Below are 19,379 nucleotides of genomic sequence, written 5' to 3'. Positions count from 1 at the left end.
GGATCAACAATGGTGATCACAGAATGACTGGATTGACATAAAAATCCATCTGGTTCACTCGTATCATTTTGGGAAAGAAACCTGTCATCCTTATCTGTTCGAGCCTACTGCTGTCTGCAGACCCACAGTAAGTGGTTACCTCTTAATTGTGCTCTGATATGACTTCGTAAGACACTCGGTTGTAATCAAGAAGGGGCTTACCATCTCTTTCTCCAGGACATTAGAGATGGGTAATAAATGCTGCCTTGCCAATGATGCCCAAATCTGTGATTAAATTAAAAAACTGTGCTTGTTTCACTCATTTAAAAAAAAAATTAGAGTATAAAATTAATTTTTTCCAATTAAGGGGCAATTTAGCGTGGTCAATCCACCTACCTTGCACATCTTTGGGTTGTAGGGGGCGAAACACACGCAAACATGGGGAGAAAGTGAAAACTCCACGCGGACAGTGACCCAGAGCCGGGATCAAATCTAGGAATTCAGTGCCGTGAGGCAGCAATGCTAACCATTGTGCCACCGTGTTACCCCGTGCTTGCTTCACTCATGTTTGGCACATTGTATTGACCAAAGTTTTGATCTTAGCTTGGTGGTTTCTCCTGCTTTCTGATCCTTCTTGATTACAACCGAGTGTCTTACGAAGTCAACTGTCTAGCAGTTTTGGTAACTCTCCGCACAGTAGTTGTTCAGGAGTTTAACGATGACTTTAAAACCATTTTCATCATGTTTAATTAGAACCCAAAAGCTGGATCCAAGGAATCTGGCAGTAAAATACAGATCACTTGGGATAACCCGAAGGAGCTAGAGGCCTATATTCAGAAACTTCACACTGCAGCGGAACGCCTTACGACAGAGAACAGAAAGCTGAGGAAATGTCACACTGACTTCCGTGATAAGGTAAGAATATGAATCATGGGACAAGAAAGGTTATTTGGGCCATCAGTCTCATTCTTTTCACATTCCATTTAATTTACTCAGTAAACATTACCAATAATTTTATTTTATAAAAACCTGTTGTTGGATCATTTAGGGTACCTTGCAGGCCTGTAGTCTGCAAACATTGGACAGTTAATCATATCAGTGGACATCCCTCCGGCCCCATGCCTGCATCTTTGAAAAAAGCACGGGGTCGGGATCATGGCAGGAACCTGATTGATGGCTGCGCACCAGGAACTTCTGATCCAGACTCCAATCTCAAATGAAAATTCGGCACCCAATGACACCTTTGTTTGTAGTTTTGAAGTTAGAAATTTATAATACAAACAGTTAATAAACAACTTGTTTGTTACAAATTAAATTGTTAGTGTGGCTATTGATGAGGGAGATCTTATCCTTGTAGGTCGTAGCTCTTATGAACATTGATCTACTTCGCCAACAACAACGATGGAAAGATGGACTGCAAGAGCTGAGATTTGTTTTCTCCACCCTTGAGTCACAGGTATTTTAACTGGAATGTTTATGACATTGTAAATAGAAATGACATCATCCATACCAATAAATCTAATGGGTTTGTAACATTTTTCAATCATGTTTGATTTAATGAGATGTGGGAATTTAAAAAATATATTAATCATGTAATTAAATTTTACTTTATATGTAGCAATTAATGTGAAATCATTATTTTCAAGCTGACTTTTATGAATGTTAAAATGTGTAGTCAATAATATGTTGCTAATATAGTGTTATAATATTCAACCCCAAGTTGTACTACTGTTCTAATATCCTCCCTATTACAATGGCTGCCTAATTTTGCCTATAAATACTGCCTGCCTTTTCACCCATAGTTTAGCCCATCAGTCACAAAATCTCATTCATGCCATTTGTCATCTTCAGACTAGAACATCACACTACTGTCTCTTCACTAACTCTCACCTCTCTATTCCACTCTTGTCCCTCTCTCCTATCTTTCTCCTCAGCTTTCCTTGTTCCACAGACTATATCCTCTGCACTCTCCTCTCAACTCTGTCTTCTGTCTTACATCTCTCTTGTCATTCTTGCTCTCACCTTCACATGGTGCTCTCTGTCCAGCCTCCCTCTGCATTTTCTTCCCTTCCTCTCCCACACAACGTCTCACATCCTTACTTGCTCCCTTTATTCCCTCTCATTCTTTTTCATTCTCTCGCCTTCTCCATTTCTCCCTCTCTCCCCTCTCAGCCCCCTCTCTCTCTCCTCTCCCCTCTCTCTTTCTCCTCTCTCTTCCCCCTCTCTCTGTCTCCCATCTCTCCTCCCTCTATCTCTCTCCCCACTCTCTCTCCCCCTCCCCTTTCTCTCCTCTCTCCCCTTTCTCTCCCCCTCTATCTCCTCCCTCTCTCCCCTCCTCTCACCCCTCTCTACCCTTCTCTTCCCACTCCCCCTCCTTCTTCCTCCTCTTTCTGCCCCCCTCTCTCCTCCTCTACCCTCTCTCTCCTCCTCTACCCTCTCTCTCCCCCTCTCTCCCCCTCTCCCTCTTCTCTCTCCTCTCTCCCCCCTCTCTCACCCCTTCTCTTCCCACTCCCCCTTCCTCTTCCCCCTCCCCCTTCCTCCTTTCTCTGTCCCCTCTCTCTCCCCCTCTCTCCCCTCTCTCTCTTCCCTCTCTCTTCCCACTCTCTTCCCTCTTGCGCTCTCTTTCTCAAGCTCTAGCGCTCTCAAGCTCTCTTACAGTTGCATTTTTTTCTTGCTCTCACTCTCTCTCCTTCCCTCCCTTGCTCTTTTGCTCGCGCTCTCTCTCTCTCCATCTCTCTCCTGCTCTTACTCTCATTCACGCAACTCTATCTCCCTCTTTTTTCTTTCTCCCTTTTGCTGTTTCTCTTAGCCTGCACTCGCTCTTCACTCTTTCTCTTGCACCCAACTCTTAATCTTCTGTTCGCTCCCTTGCACTCTCTCTCTTAGGTGCTTTCTCGCATGCATTCACTCTCTCATACATGCTCGCTCTCTTGTGTTTTCTCTCTTGTGCTATCTCCAGCTCTCTTTATCGTGCTTTCACAAGCTGCTGTTGGGTGTTGTCAGGTCTCTCACCCTTGGATTCTCTCTCTCTCATGCACTTTCTCTCTTACACGCTCTTCCTATCACACATGCTTTCTCTCTCTCTGGGGCATTCTCTCTTGCTCATTCTCCCCCACTTTCTCTTGCATGATGTCTCGCGCATTCTCTCGTGAACTTCCTTGCGCTCTTTAATATTTGCTATTTTACACGCTCTCTCTTTCACACATGCTTTGTCTCTCTGGGGCACTTTCACTTGCGCATTCTCTCACACTTTCTCTCTTGCATGCTCTCTTGTGCTTTCTCTCTCTTGCATGCTTTCTCTGATTTGATATCTCTCGCTCTTGCGCTCTCTCTCGCACTCTCTCTTGTGCTCTTGCGCGCTCTCTCTTGCTCTCTCTCTTGCTCTCTTTCACGCGGTCTTGCGCTCTCTTTCTCTCGCTCCCTCTTTTGCACTCTCTGGCGCTCACTCTCATGCGCGATCTTGCACTCTCAGTCTTGTGCACACTCTCAATTGCCGTTTTCTCTTTTGCACATGCTCTCCCTTGCATTCACTCTTGTGCTCTCTCTCTCTTGTGCTGTCTTGCATTCTCTCTCAATCATGATGTCTATCTCTCTTGCGGTCTTGAGTTCTAGCTTTCTTGAGCTCTCTCACTTGTGTTCTCTCACTCCCTCTCACTGGCGTTTTCTCTCACTCCCTCCCACCCCCTTCACATGCTCTCTCAAACTCTTTACTCCCCTTTTCACTTCTCCTCCATTTCCCTCTCGCAACCCCTGTCTTAGCTCCTCTCACACTCTCTGTCCCACTGGCTGGAAAGGACTTTGGGATATCCTAAAATTGCTATATAAATACAAATCTTTTTGTTTAATTGGGTGGGTGAAAGGAGGTCAACTGGCATGGGGAGTTGATTGGGTATTGGAAGCAATATTCCCTGTAACCACAACTGAATAATAACCATGCAGACTATGTACAAATCACTCCATTAAATTACAGTGCATATATATGCAAAAAACATTAAACTGGCTGTGCACTTAAAGAAATAAGCAACATGGGGGGAGTGGTGATTACTGCTGGTGATGCACCCACCAATGGCTCAGGATCAAGCAAGGGACCAGGCTTCAGCTGAGCAAGGACAGCATGGGGAGGCTGACTAGGGAGAGGTTTTAAAAACAATTTGGAGCACCCAATTCATTGTTTTTTCCAATTAAAGATTAATTTAGTGTGGCCAATCCACCTACCTTGCACACCTTTGGGTTGTGGGGCTGAAACCCACACAAACACGGGGAGAATGTGCAACCTCCACACTGACAGTGACCCAGGGAACTGGGGAGAGGTTGGTGTGGGGGGGGGGGGGGGGGGGGGGGGGGGGAAGAGAGAGGAGAGTGTGAGTAGAGGATTGTAAGAAGGGCAAAGAGGCAGCCCTCAATGCTCCCTGCCTTTCTGATGTTAAGTTCCTTGACAGATGCTGAGTGCCTTTGAACAGAGGACCCCATCCTGGGAGCCTGCAAGCAAATTCAAAAGGGTTTATTTTTCACGCTTTGCGCATGGCAACTGCCCAGTCCACTGCTGGTAAAATACCAGCGGCGGCTGAACGTGGTGCTTAAGTTTGTATTAATTCACCACTTAAGGGCCTCCATTGGCATGGGTGCGGGAAGGCTGTCCACAAGACTTCATTCCATGGAATTAATCGGGACAGAGGTGAAAATGTGGTGGGTCCCACCTCAGCACCCTCTGGCATGCTTAAATGCCCCCCCCCCCCCCCCGGCTCCTCGCCTCCAAATCTGTCTTATGGCAAGGCACTGAATTCTCTAAAAAGGCTGCGGATGCTGCGAAAAATGATCAAGGTTGAGATTGATAGATTTTTTTGTTGGGTAAGGTATCCAGAATTATAAAGCAAAGGTAGGTAAATAGAGTTGAGTACAGATCTGCCATGATGTACTTGAATGGCAGAACAGCCTCAAGGGCTGAATTACCTACTCCTGTTCCTATCACAGCTATGTGTAAGTTAGTGCCGATCTTACATTTGATTTTTTTGAAAGGGTTTTCGTTCCGGTGACATGAAAGCATGGCGACAACATTGGAATCATCAGTTGTACAAAGCACTAGAACATCAGTATCAGATGGGCTTGGAGGCCTTGAATGAAAACCTTCCAGAAATTGTTGTTGAGCTCACATTCAAGTAGGCTATTGATAATATTTCTAGCAGTTATTTTTTTAAGCAGTTTTATTTTAGTTTTAATCTAGTTCATTAAATGACTTTGCTATTATGATTGCAATGAATAATTAATGCAATAGTTTTGAATAATAGATCATAGAATTTATAGTGCAGAAGGAGGCCATTCAGCCCATCGAGTCTGCACTGGCTCCTGGAAAGAGCACCCTACCCAAGGTTAACACCTTCACCCTATCCCCATAACCCAGTAACCCCACCCAACACTAAGGGCAATTTTGGACACTAAGGGCAATTTATCATGTCCAATCCACCTAACTTGCACATCTTTGGACTGTGGGAGGAAACCGGAGCACCCGGAGGAAACCCACGCACACACGGGGAGGATGTGCAGACTCCGCACAGACAGTGACCCAAGCCGGAATCGAACCTGGGACCCTGGAGCTGTGAAGGCGATTGTGCTATCCACAATGCTACCGTGCTGCCCAACATAATTGAACATAATTGAACATAAATTTGAATAATCTTTATGATTCTATAAGACTAAAAACTTCTCTTGTATCTTTGGATCCGTGACCTTCACAAATACTTCAAATCGCAATTCTTGGTTATAAAGAGATTCAGCATTTTTTAATTTGGTGAGATGTTTCTGTGAGTAAGTCATCAAGTGATGTGACTAACAGAAGAAATATTATTCTCTGAGCCATAGGTATCAGGTCAAACCGTGTTACTGCTGTGGAAAATTGTATGAAAACTTGTGGCAAGCTTCAAATTTCTGGATAATGATGTGGATTTTGACACAGTTTCTGTTGACAGAAACTGAAGGTGAATCTGTAACTTTGCTGCTTGCAGATTGCACCGCTGTTAATCTGAGACTGCAGTCACCAGTGAGCAAGAGGAACCTGGTATTAAGTTTTGAATGACTAACATAGAAAAAGTTGCTGTAGGTGATTTATTTTGAAAACAAAGGATTGTTACAGATTTTGATTAAGATTTTTATAATCAGAGGGCTGGATTCTCTGCCGTCGGATCTTCCGTTTTGCCGGCAGCCCGGGGGTTTGCCGACAGCGTGGGGCTGCCGAACAATGGGAAACCCCATTGACCAGCGGGCGTAATGGAGCATTCCGCCAGTGGGGTGAAACAGAAATGTGGCGTGGCGGGGCAGAGAATCCAGCCCGGAGTCTTTGGTAGTCTATTTTATTCAGGAGCAGTTTTGTGATCATGCACGAGGCCCTGAACCAGTCAGGGACTCCGCATGATCCAGTTCCTGTCACTGGTTGCCTCTGGTAGCTTTGGTTAGTGCAGGCTAAGTTCTCAGTTTTTGCCTGCTGGTCTGTGATCAATCTTACCCATCATTGATCATTGGCAAGGTCATGGATTAAGTCTGTGCAACCCATCCAACTGCAGAGCACGGGGCCCTGACTTGATCCAAACACAAAATCAAATGTTTGCAGAGAGTATCACTCCACACCGCCAATCCCCTCCCAACCAAAATCCTGATCGTAAAACTGCCTCCATGTGTGATAACACTTCCTACATACAACAGTGACTACAATTTAAAAACGCTTAATTGCTTGAAAGCATTTGGGACATCTTGAAATTGTGAAAGGTGCTAGCAAAGGCTTTCTTTTGTTTTTTCCTCTATTTGGTAGAAGTCAGCGAAAAAATGCTGCTTAAACGATTTAGAAACTTTAACATTTTTCAGACAGCTAGCAAGAAAATTGATATGTTGGGCCCGATGTTGCTTGACTGTATGTACGTTTGCCTGTATTTTTTGACTAATGCTAAATAAGGGAATGGATGCAATGTGAATTTGAGGATTTGTTGGCTCTTGTGAGCTACATTGTGTGGAATAACAATTTCTATCTCTTCATTTGGTACAGGCAAGGAAGGCTGCAGTTTAAGCCTCCATTTGAAGAACTACGCGCAAAATACTACAGAGAAATGAAGAGGTTTATTTCTATTCCAAACCAGTTCAAAGGTGCAAGTGAGCCGGGTGAAGATCCTATTTTTGTTGTCATGATAGAGAGAAATTCGAAAGGTTTTGTCACTGTTTTCAGTAAAGCAGAAGATCTGTTCAAACGCCTGGCGGCAGCATTGGACAAGTTTCAGGTAAAGCAGTTTGCTAAGTTTTCACCAACCTAATTTTAATTTCTAATTTGGGAAATACTATTGTCTGTTGTAGAATCAAAGAATGCAACAAAGAATTAAATGGTCCATCATGCTCTGCCCGCTCTTTGAAAGAGCTATCCAGTTGGTTCTAATCCCCTGCTCTTTCCCATAATTCTGCAAATATTTGCTTTCCTTAGTTCATGGATAACTGAAGCTGTGGTTGCCTATGGTGAGGCAAAGTGGGGGATGCCTTGGAGGCTAGAGTTTGAAGAATGCAGAATTGAAGAATGCAGAATTGAAGAATGCAGAATTTACCTCGGACTGTGCAGACATTGGAAGGTGCAAGGGGTTGGGCATACAAATAAGTATTTAGAAATGGGCGGACCGGACCCGATGGTGGCGATATTCAGGATATCAGAGAAGCCGGAGCTGACGGAGGGGTGGAAGGCCGATGTAGTGGCCTTTGCCTCTCTGGTTGCCCGGTGAAGGATCTCATTGGAATGGTGGTCGGCAACCCCGCCTGGGGTGGCGGCCTGGCTAGGAGACTTATATGACTTTTTCCGTTTTGAAAAGATCAAACATGAGCTGAGGGGTTCAGCAGAGGGCTTTGAGGCAAGGTGGGGGTTGTTCGTGACCATGTTTGAGGAGATGTTTGTTGCGGGGGGGGGGGGTGAAAATGGGGAGAAAGACCTGTACAAACTGTAGACTTGTCAAATGAGGAGCATGTTCCCGGATTGTACATGATTTGTAACTGTTTGAATAAGTTTGGAATAAAATACATTTTAAAAAAGGGGCTCGATTCTCCGAAATGGAGAACGGCGCGAAATGGGCGTGGGGTCAACCGATTCTGGCCCCCATAGGGGACGGCAGCGACCAGGGGTGAACGGTGCCGGCAGGACTCTGCCATTTCCACGCGGCCGCTCGGTCCATCCGGGCCGGAAAATCGGCGGCCCGGCTGCGGACAGCGGCCCTCGACCGGCGCCACGCCAAACGCGCCGGACAAATGGCGCCGATTTTCCGCACCTCGGTGAATCGCGCGCTGGTGTGGCGCGGTTGCGGCGATTCTCCGGCCCGGCACGGGGCTGGGAGAATTGCGCCCAGGATCTTGAAATGTAAGTGGACCAGGCTAGCACAAGAATGAGGAGTAAGTAAAATTTGGTTTGGACACAGGCTTCAAAGCTCAAGTTTATAGAGGGTGGAAAATGGGAGTCCAGAAGAGAATAGGAATTGTTAAGTCTGGACATAATAAAAGTATATGTGAGGGATTTAAAAGCAGATGGACTGGAGATGTTCAATATTACTGACGTGGAAGTCTTTGTGATGGAGACAATATAGGATTTAAGGCTTAGACCTGGGCAAAAAAGGATTTTGATGTTGCATTTAACTAGTTTAGTTTGAGAATGTGGCCAAGGAGGGAAATGGGATCAACATGTGGAAAACATTGGGCCTTATCAAACCGCTTCGTTGCACACGACTTGGGATGCAACGCCACCGTCAAATCCCGTGAGAGGCCTCTCGCGAGATTTGCGATGCTTGGTACCCCTCGTGCAGTTAGCACAATTGTTTCACAGCTCCAGGGTCCCAGGTTCAATTCCCGGCTTGGGTCACTGTCTGTGCGGAACCTGCACATTCTCCCCGTGTGTGCGTGGGTTTCCTCCGGGTGCTCCGGTTTCCTCCCACAGTCCAAAGATGTGCAAGTTAGGTGGATTGGCCATGATAAATTACCCTTTGTGTCCAAAATTGCCCTTAGTGTTGGGTGGCGTTGCTGGGTTATGGGGATAGGGTGGAGGTGTGGGCTTGGGTAGGGTGCTCTTTCCAAGAGCCGGTGCAGACTCGATGGGCCGAATGGCCTCCTTCTGCACTGTAAATTCTATGAGTGGGATCTTGCGAGACGTTGTGATCTGGATCTTGCCCCCCACTGTGTGGGATCCAGATTTATATTTTTAAATGAGCAGTTAGGCTCACTTAAGTATATCGGCGCCAGATTCTCCCAAGACCTGGGAGAACTCGCCATGGCAACATTTTGCACTGGACCACAGAAACTATTTAGTGTGTCCAATCCACCTACCCTGCACATTTTTTTGGGTTTTGGGGGTGAGACCCAAGCAGACACAGTGACCTGGGCCGGGATTTAACCCAGGTGAGGCAGCAGTGCGAACCGCCATGCCACCGTATATGTTAACTCTTGTTTCCCTTTCACAGATTCTGCTAGACCTTCTGAATTTCGCCAGCACCTTCTATTTTGATATATTATTAATGGGCGGTTGGAGATGGAATGGCAGTTTGCATGGACGGGGGGCGGGGGGGGTTTAGGAAGGAATTCTGAGGATGGGGCTGCTGACATCTGATTTGAAAGAGGAGACAAGAGAGCATGAGTGGATCCCATGGCAAAAAGATTTTGGAGAGGGAATAAGGAGAAATACAGGATAAATCTCTGCAAGTTCATGTGTGTGGCAGCAGAGTACCTTCTTTGCTTGGTTTTTAAGAGGGGAAAAGAGGGAAGTGGCAGATACAGCTGAATGGATGGTCTCTATTATTGAAAAATAATACATAAGCTCCTTGCACTTGTTGGTCTGGGTGGGTGGGGGGTTGACTCATGGGAGAGGGTTTGAATGTTTTTCACTTTTAAAAATCTAATATCAAAAGTAATTATTTCAAATCCTTTCTGTTGAAAGATGGTAAATGTGACATTGAAGTACTTGTTTTTGTATTATAGCTAGTTTATGTCATTATGAGAAACCACTAGTCAGAGGATCTAATACAAAGTAATCAAATTTGTACATCAACTATTGGTTGTTCTGGGTACTTTTTTGTTATTTCAGTTTGTTACAATTTCTGTTGATGTCCACATTGAAAACAAATACAATTAACAGTTCACAAATAGTTACATGGAACTATTAACTTTGATTGTCTACTAACAATCAATTAGCAATGGTGTTTTTTTCTCTTTAAAGGAATGGATTGTGCTTGGACAAGTGGATATTGAGGCATTAATTAAGGAACATCTTCATACTGTACATGACTGGGAAAAGAATTTTAAGGCTCTCAAAGGCAGAGGAAAGGATTCTGAAAGACTTCCAAGGTTGAATTCAAATAGTTTACAAATATATATCTTTTTATATATTATATATATATATAAAACTCATTACACCATGACAAGGAAAAAGTCATCTAAGCAGGAAATAATTATTTACGGTGTTCTTTGGGACCTTTATTGAATGCTTGCTTAGGGTCATGTTTGCTATTGGGAGAGTGGTCAATCTCGTGGTAAGCCATAAGTGGCATCATGTTGATTGGATGCAGTACAGTGCATTGACATGCACAGATTGAATGCAATATTTAGTTGTGTTGACCAGTTAGTGCCACTGAAATCACAAAGATATGTGTATTGGATGCCACATACCCTCCAGCTGGTGAACCTGCTGATTCTCACATGGCCCATGAAAGGACTGATGCAGTCAGCAATGATGTTTAGGGATGCACCCCTCATGGGGCAGCATCATCATCAGCTGCTCCATTGACCCTCTGACTAAAGCATAACTATATAGGCTTGTGAGTGAGGCTGTTTCCTCATTGACACAGGTTGGGCAGCTTGCTGTGGAACTCCACTGCCACTGCGATAATTATGATGGACATCTCAGCCACATGCGCACATGTGAATAATACACCTCCTCCTCAACCACAGGGGAGCACTCTTGCTGGTGCAGGGGCACATGGAAGGTGCCACATTAGTGGTCACTTTGGCAACTTATGCTATGGCTATATTCAGTTATAACGACCCAATTCAAAGAAAGGGTTGATGGCTGAACCCAAACCAGTGTGATTCCCATGATAATAATGACATTATGATACATGAATGATTAAGTGGGAAGGGCACAAATAAGTGTGTTTGTGGAAATTGAGTGGCAGGTGGAGATTTGTCTTCAAGGCAATGTGGAAAACAATGTAAAGAGTATGCATAATGTGCATTTTGGATATGCATTCTCCCTCTTGAGATAGGTGAGTTTCTGAGCTGAGTGCCTTTCAGCTGAAGCACCCTTAGGACAAATTGCCTGAATTAATGTGGCTCCCTTCCATCTAGGTCAATATTTTGAGGCCTCTGGAAGGCCTTACATACCTATCATATCCTGATTCCCGTGAATTGCTTCCTCCTCCTGCTCTGAGAAAGTATTTTGCTCCTTTTTACCTCTTTAAGGTACACACCTCTCTGGAGAGCCATGTTATGAAAACTGCAGTGGATCTCCACAATCTGAGAATCTTGAGAAAATGTATTGAGTGGGCCACCCTAACCGGGCAAGGCATTATATGTTCAATGATCCATTGGCCTGCTGTTCAGTGCCCCTGTACTGAGATGGCATGAATGTTGTGCTTCTGTGCCTCTGTAGAAGAGTTGCGTATCGGTGTCAAAAGCTATTTCTTCAATGGAACGACATCCATGTAACCAAGGACAGGTGCAACACCTTTGCCAACTGCTTAAGGATGAAGGCATCATGACAGCTGCCAGGATATCATACACAGAATGGCAGAAAATTATTGTAGTTGCGCGCCAGCTAAAAGTTCAGGGCGTGGAATCCTTTCATATTTATAAAACCCTCTAGCTGCTCAGTCAGTTTGTTGATGGCCATGTGGGCGCATTTGATAACCCCCTGCACTTGACGGAGTTGAGCAATAGAGGCAAATACCACATGTGCATGTGTGGCTCCATTAATGGTGAACTCAATGTAATACAATGCCCTTTCAAAAAGAACATCCATAGGGCGGCATGGTGGTGCAATGGTTAGCACTGCTGCCTATAGCGCTGAGGACCCGGGTTCGATCTCGGCCCCGGGTCACTGTCCGTGTGGAGTTTGCACATTCTCCCCATGTCTGTATTGGTTTCACCCCCACAACCCAAAGATGTGCAGCTTAGGTGGATTGGCCGTGCACATTAATTGGAGGAAAAATAATAATTGGGTACTCTAAATTTATTTTAAAAAATCACCCATGATTTGCCTTATGCTGTTTCGGCAGTCGATTGCAATATGCCTGTCAGGCCCACTGCTGCCTTTTGAAGGGATTCAGAAGGAAATATGTTTAGCCCATGTCACTTTAAAGGCTATTGGCAGGCCTACCACATGATTGGCGAGGATGAAGATGTTCCCCCACAATTATTTGTTTTAAAATTTATACCCAATTATTTTTTTTCCAATTAAGGGACAATTTTGCTTGGCCAATCCACCTAACCTGCACATCTGTGGGTTGTGGGTGAACCCCACGTAGACAGGGGGAGAATGTGCAAACTCCACATGGACAGTGACCCAGGGCTGGGACTCAAACCTAGGTCCTCAGTGCCGCAGTCCCAGTGCTAATCACTGTGCCACATGCCGCCCCGAGGGTAAACATTTCTGCTATTCCTTGATTGATGCATTTTGTAGCGGCACTGAAACACTGTCATTTCCAAGAAGCTCATTCTTTGGCTGTATATCCTATGGTGAGGATAATGCTGTCATGCCCTCTTCGCCCTTCATATTTTACCCATGCCGCACAACCAATTGGCTTTTGGAATGGCTGTTCATCATTGCTGCTCATCTCCAGTGGCTCAGTCCCATGTCCCGAGATGTCCTTCCCTGCCATCAGATCACCATAACGGCTGCTTGGACCCTCCTGCTATATCCCAATAAACCATGGAGGTTTGTTCCGCTCCTAATTTGTCCAGTGTCTACAGATCAAACATTCTGGAACTCTGCACACCCAATGGCTACTGTGTGCTACTGCATGGCAAGCTCTCTGATCTTTCCCCCTATTATTATACACCATTATTAAATGCACCTGCCCCCACCCCTGCCTCCCTGTTTCAATGCTGTCACCTCTTCATGTATCTAATTGTGATCTTGAATGTTCCCCATGACTCCCTCCAAAATCGTTTTCTGCCCTACGATGAACACTCAATTGGCTTGTTTACATGCTCAATTGATGATCGATCTCTTTTGGTTGAGTTGCCACTACACAGTATCCAATGCCTCCATCAAAATTGCTATGGGTGAGACCACGTGAGGACGCCCAACACGTTATTCGGTGTTGCAACATTGCTGACACACCTGCCTCCAGTACCATCTCCTCAGCCCAATGTTCAGTCCATAGTTGCTGTCTCCATGAGTGCCTTCAGTCATCCACCCTCTGGGTCTTAGCAAAACATTAATGAATGTTATCTCATTCCCAATGGCATGGTGAGAGTCCAAGGGTAAAACGTTTATGTAAGAGTCAGTACAGTATGAGAATAAATAAATTGGATGACAGCAAGTTTTACATTTTTCTTATGGCTGTTCCCTTTGGCCAAAATGGAAATTACAAAAGATTTTCAAATATTTCAGTGTCATCAAAGTGGATTGTATTACAATTAATTGTAATCCAGTGAAGGCCATGATTGATGATCTTATTCAAATGCTCTTTGATGCCTTGCTTCAATCGTTAAAAAAGTCCATACAAGGTAAGACATTTTCATCATGTGTAATGCAGATAGTGCTAGTTTTAATATGCTGAGATCAGCCTATTATTTTATGTATTCATTCACGGGACGTAGGTATCAATAGTAAGGTCAACATTTTTTGCCCACCCCGAAATATCCTTCAGAAGGTGGTCGTGAGCTGCTTTGTGAGGTGAGGCATAATTATTGTAGCATTGTGAGTTGGATTCATTGTTGAACTACTACTATATATTTCTAATTTCTGACGGAATTAATGTAAATCTGCATGCACCTAGGTGGTAGCAAAATGGTGCATTTTAAAATTCAAAATATAACATCATTAGGGCCAGAAGGTTAAAGGACCTCTCCCTTTTGGAATTTAATTTGTTTAAAACAATTAGGGGCTGAGACAAGTTGTGTTCATTGTGTAATTTAAAAATTCTTGGCCAATTGGAATGCTAACTTTGTAAATGTCTGTTTTAATGGAGAATGAAAGGTGTTGTAAACATGTAGTAAAATCAAATGTAATCAATTCTGTTAAGATATTTTAAAACTGTCGCTCATTGATTTTGTTTTTATTGTAATACTTTTATGCAGCGAATATCCACGAGATTGATAGTTTTGTGAGTGATGCAATGGAGATGTTGTCAACCCGACCCGAGACAGTAGAGGAGATTGGCGAAGCGAATTCAAAACACACCGAGATTGCTTCAAAGAAACCTCATGTAAGAATAGTTAGCTGCCAGATGCAAAACATTCAATTTTTAAACTTCTTAAATATTTATATATTATATTTATTATTGACCATTGTTTTATTTGGATGTCAATGGGATTTTTATTCAGAATGATGTATTAAAGGATATCTTGGAAAAAATTAGTGTATGCTACACCATTACTGATTGAGAATAAAACCAATTACATGTGAGATAGCTACCAATTTCAACTTTTTCCATAAATTGTATTTTTAACTGGAGGTGCTTTTTTTTAATAGCAATTGTACAACAATCATTTTTTAAAATGTATTTGTTGCTTTTAATTTATTGATGTTTCTCAGTTTAAATGTTTCATTCTGCAAAATGAAATGAGGTTGGACTATGTCACAGATTAAGATGAGCATGATTGGACCAAATGTTTCTGTCCAAGTAACAGTGAAGCTAATGATATGCATGCCATTATTAATATGCAAATAATGCAGCAACTTCAGGCAAGGGACAGTTGGCGTGGTTAAACTAAAATGTACAAAATGGTTTTGTGAGTTTTGCTATTTAAAAAAAAAAAAAATTTTTATTAAAATTTTTCAACAACAAATTTTCTCCCAACAATAAAGTAAACAAGGTGTAGAAATAAACAGAAAGAGAGATCCCCCCCCCAAAACAAAGCAATAAATTAATAACTTAATAACAATACAAAAAAGAAGAAAATAGCGAACACACCGTCGCATAAACAAACCTCCTTAACGGACCCTGAACCCACCTCCCCCTTACCCCCCGGGTTGCTGCTGAGATTGACCACTCTCTAACCCTCCACCAGAAAATCGAGAAAGGGCTGCCACCGCCGGAAGAACCCTTGTACCGACCCCCTCAGGGCAAACTTAACCTTCTCCAGCCTGATAAACCCGGCCATGTCATTGATCCAGGCCTCCGGGCTCGGGGGCTTCGCGTCCCTCCACTGTAAGAGAATCCTACGCCGGGCTACTAGAGACGCAAAGGCCAGGGTACCGGCCTCTCTCGCCTCCTGCACTCCCGGCTCCGATGCTACCCCAAAGATAGCGAGCCCCCAGCCCGGCTCCACCCAGTAACCGACCATCTTGGACAAAGTCCCCACCACCCCCTTCCAAAACCCCTCCAACGCCAGACATGCCCAGAACATGTGGGTGTGGTTCGCCGGGCCTCCCGAACACCTCCCACACCTGTCCTCTCCCCCAAAGAACCGGCTCATCCTGGCCCCAGTCATGTGCGCCCTATGCAGCACCTTCAGCTGAATTAAGCTGAGCCGTGTGCACGAAGAGGATGAGTTCACCCTCCCCAGGGCGTCCGCCCACGTCCCATCGTCGATCTCTTCCCCTAGCTCCTCCTCCCACTTCGCTTTCAGCTCTTCCACCGAGGCCTCCTCCTCTTCCTGCACCAACTGATAAATTGCCGAGATCCTACCCTCACCGACCCACATCCCTGATAGCATCCTATCCTGCACCCCCCTAGGCGGCAGTAGCGAGAACTCCGCCACCTGCCGCTTAACAAACGCCCTAATCTGCATATACCTGAAAGCATTCCCAGGGGGGAGGCCCCACTTCCCCTCCAACTCCTCTAGAGTCGCAAACTTCCCATCGAGGAAAGGGTCCCCCTTCCACCTATTGCATGCCCTATGCCAACTCAAAAACCCACCATCTATTCTCCCTGGTGCAAACTGGTGACTGCCCCGTATCGGGGCCCACACTGAGGCCTTCCCTTCCCCCCTCTGCCGTCTCCACTGTCCCCAAATTTTGAGGGACACCACCACTACCGGACTCGTAGAGTACCTTGCCGGGGGGAGTGGGAGCGGGGCCGTCACCAATGCCTCCAAACTCGAACCCACACAGGACGCCACCTCCAACCTCTTCCATGCGGCACCCTCCCCCTCTATCACCCACCTATGGATCATTGCCACGTTCGAAGCCCAGTAATACCCACACAAGTTGGGCAATGCCAAGCCGCCTACCTCCCTTCCTTGCTCCAGGAATACCCTCCTCACTCTCGGGGTCTTCCGCGCCCACACGAACCCCAGAATACTCTTGTTAACCCTCTTAAAAAAAGCCTTCGGAATCAATATGGGGAGGCACTGGAAAAGAAACAAAAACCTCGGGAGCACTGTCATCTTAACTGACTGGACCCTACCCGCCAAAGAGAGTGGCAGCATGTCCCACCTCCTGAACTCCTCCTCCATCTGTTCCACCAGCCTCGAAAAGTTTAGCCTGTGCAGGGCCCCCCAGCTCCTAGCTATCTGGACTCCAAGATACCTAAAGCACCTCTCCGCCCTCTTCAACGGGAGCTCTCCTATCTCCCTCTCCTAGTCTCCCAGGTGTAGCACAAACAGCTCACTCTTCCCCACGTTGAGCTTAAAGCCCGAAAAATCCCCAAACTCCCCAAGTATCTTCAACACCTCTGGCATCCCCCCCCGCCAGATCCGCGATGTACAACAGTAAGTCATCTGCGTACAGCGACAACCGGTGCTCTTCCCCCCCCCCCCCGCACAATCCACCTCCAGTTCTTCGAATCCCTCAGCGCCATGGCTAGGGGCTCAATCGCTAACGCGAAGAGCAGGGGAGACAAGGAGCACCCCTGCCTCGTCCCCCGGGAAAGCCGAAGGTCCTCTGACCTCCTCCCATTTGTCACCACACTCGCTACCGGGGAGCTATACAGCAACTTCACCCAGCTGATGAATCCCTCACCAAACCCAAACCTCCTCAGCACTTCCCACAGGTAGCTCCACTCCACCCTGTCAAAAGCTTTCTCCGCATCCATCGATGCTACTATTTCTGCCTCCCCAGCCGCCGACGCCATCATCACAACATTAAGAAGCCGCCGTACATTGACATTCAGCTGCCTCCCCTTCACAAACCCCGTCTGGTCCTCATGGATAACCATCAGGACCACACCTCCCACCCTCCTGGACAGTACCTTCGCCAACAACTTTGCATCCACGTTGAGGAGCGAAATCGGCCTGGCCTGTAAGACCCACACTGGAGGGGGTCCTTATCCCGCTTCAGGATCAGTGAGATTATTGCTCTAGACCCCCCCCCCCCCCCCCCCCCCCCCCCTCCCCCCGCCCCCCCCCCGCCTCATTCAGGGTCCTCAAAGCAGCGGGCCCAGCAGATCTGAAACTTCCTAAAAAACTCCACCGGGAACCCGTCAGGCCCTGGTGCTTTCCCTGTCTGCATGCTCCCCAGCGCCTCCATTAGCTCCTCCAACTCGATTGGGGCCCCCAGACCCTCCACCCGCTCATCCTCTACTCTTGGGAACTCCAGCTTATCCAGAAAGCGGTCCATCCCGCCCACCTCCCTAGGGGGCACCGCCCGGTACAGCCCCTCGTAAAAGGATCTGAACACCCCATTAATCTCCCAGCCGCTCCGCACCAAGTTCCCTCCTGCATCTGTGACTCCCCCTATCTCTCTCGCTCCCTCCCGCTTCCGGAGCTGGTGGGCCAGCATCCGACTTGCCTTCTCCCCATACTCATATACCGCCCCCTGCGCCCTCCTCCACTCCGCCTCCGCTTCCGGATGGTCAGTATATCAAACTCCGCTTGGAAACTGCGACGCTTCCTCAAAAGCCCCTCCTCCGGGACATCCGCATACCTCCTGTCCACTCTTACCATTTCTTCCACCAGCCTCTCCCTCTCAGCCCTCTCCCTGTGCGCCCGAATGGATATCAGCTCCCCTCTGACCACTGCCTTCAGCGCTTCCCAAACCACCCCAACTTGCACCTCCCCGTTATCGTTGGCTTCCAAATACGCCTCTATACCCCTACGGACCCGCCCACATACTTCCTCCTCTGCCAGAAGCCCCACATCCAACCTCCACAGCGGGCGCTGATCCTTCCCCTCCCCCAGCTCCAGGTCCACCGAGTGCGGAGCATGGTCAGATATGACTATTGCCGAATACTCTGCCCCCACCACTCTCGGGATCAGCGCCCTGCTGAGAACAAAAAAGTCAATCCGGGAATAAACCTTGTGGACATGGGAGAAAAAGAAGAACTCCCTACCACCCGGCTTCAAAAACTACCAAGGGTCTACCCCTCCCATCTGATCCATGAACCCCCTCAGCACCGAGGCCGCCGGCGGTCTCTTGCCTGTCCTAGACTTCGCACGATCCAGAGCTGGATCCAACACAGTATTAAAATCCCCTCCCAGGATCAAAACCCCCGCCTCCAAGTCCGGGATTCGGCTCAACATTCGCCGCATGAAGCCCGCATCGTCCCAGTTGGGGGCGTACACATTGACCAGATCCACCCGCTTCCCCTGAAGTCTCATCATTACGTATCTACCTGCACTGTCCGCCACCACACGCGATGCAACAAACGACAAGCTCTTGCCAACTAAGATCGCCACCCCTCGATTCTTCGCATCTAGCCCCAAATGAAACACCTGCCCCACCCAGCCTCACCTGATCCGCCACCTTGAGGTGTGTCTCCTGGAGCATAGCCACGTCCACTCCCAGCCCCTTCAGGTGCGCCAAGACCCGGGACCGCTTCACTGGCCCATTCAGCCCCCCCCCCCCCATACGTTCCATGTGACCAGCCGAATCTGGGTGGTCTTCCCCCTCCCTCTGCACCGGTCAGCCATAGCTCTCCCTCCCTCGGCTCACCACGTGCCCGCAGATCCCCCCAGGCCCGTTCCCCACGGTAGCAGCCCCCCCCAACCTCCCCCTTCACCAGCCATTCCCCTGCGACCCCCCCCCCCCCAAGCTAGGGCCCACCTAGCTGCGGAACCCCTTCCATTATACTTCAGTAAGTCAGCCGACTCCTGCTGACCCCGGCTACTCCTGCCATCCCGACGACCCCCCCGACGCAACACAACCACCATTCCCCCTCCCAGTGCCGGCCCCGCCCACTACTCCTCCAGTGCGGAAAGAAAGCCCGCGCTTCCATCCCAAAGCCCGCCCCCAGACCCAACACGTGCGACAAGGACGGGCACATGACCCAGTGGGACCGCGAACAGCTACTCAACCC

The 19,379-nt window shown here is 47.1% G+C and overlaps 1 protein-coding gene across 2 annotated transcripts in view; it reads left to right on the top strand.

Moving 5' to 3' along the window:
- The window catches only part of LOC119977114 (cytoplasmic dynein 2 heavy chain 1), a 734,352-nt gene that overhangs the window by 74,035 nt on the left and 640,938 nt on the right, over nucleotides 1-19,379 (top strand). For both annotated transcript variants that reach the window (XM_038817726.1, XM_038817724.1), the window contains exons 14-20: nucleotides 733-894; nucleotides 1,337-1,435; nucleotides 4,996-5,135; nucleotides 7,010-7,238; nucleotides 10,193-10,320; nucleotides 13,589-13,704; nucleotides 14,278-14,405. In XM_038817726.1, coding sequence (XP_038673654.1) covers nucleotides 733-894; nucleotides 1,337-1,435; nucleotides 4,996-5,135; nucleotides 7,010-7,238; nucleotides 10,193-10,320; nucleotides 13,589-13,704; nucleotides 14,278-14,405 — 1,002 coding nt within the window. The remainder of the gene's footprint in view (nucleotides 1-732; nucleotides 895-1,336; nucleotides 1,436-4,995; nucleotides 5,136-7,009; nucleotides 7,239-10,192; nucleotides 10,321-13,588; nucleotides 13,705-14,277; nucleotides 14,406-19,379) is intronic.

This window comes from Scyliorhinus canicula, chromosome 14 (assembly GCF_902713615.1).
Source record: "Scyliorhinus canicula chromosome 14, sScyCan1.1, whole genome shotgun sequence".
Classification (NCBI taxonomy): domain Eukaryota; kingdom Metazoa; phylum Chordata; class Chondrichthyes; order Carcharhiniformes; family Scyliorhinidae; genus Scyliorhinus; species Scyliorhinus canicula.
Note: the sequence above shows the minus strand (reverse complement) of the source record. Positions and strands in the feature narration are given on the sequence as shown.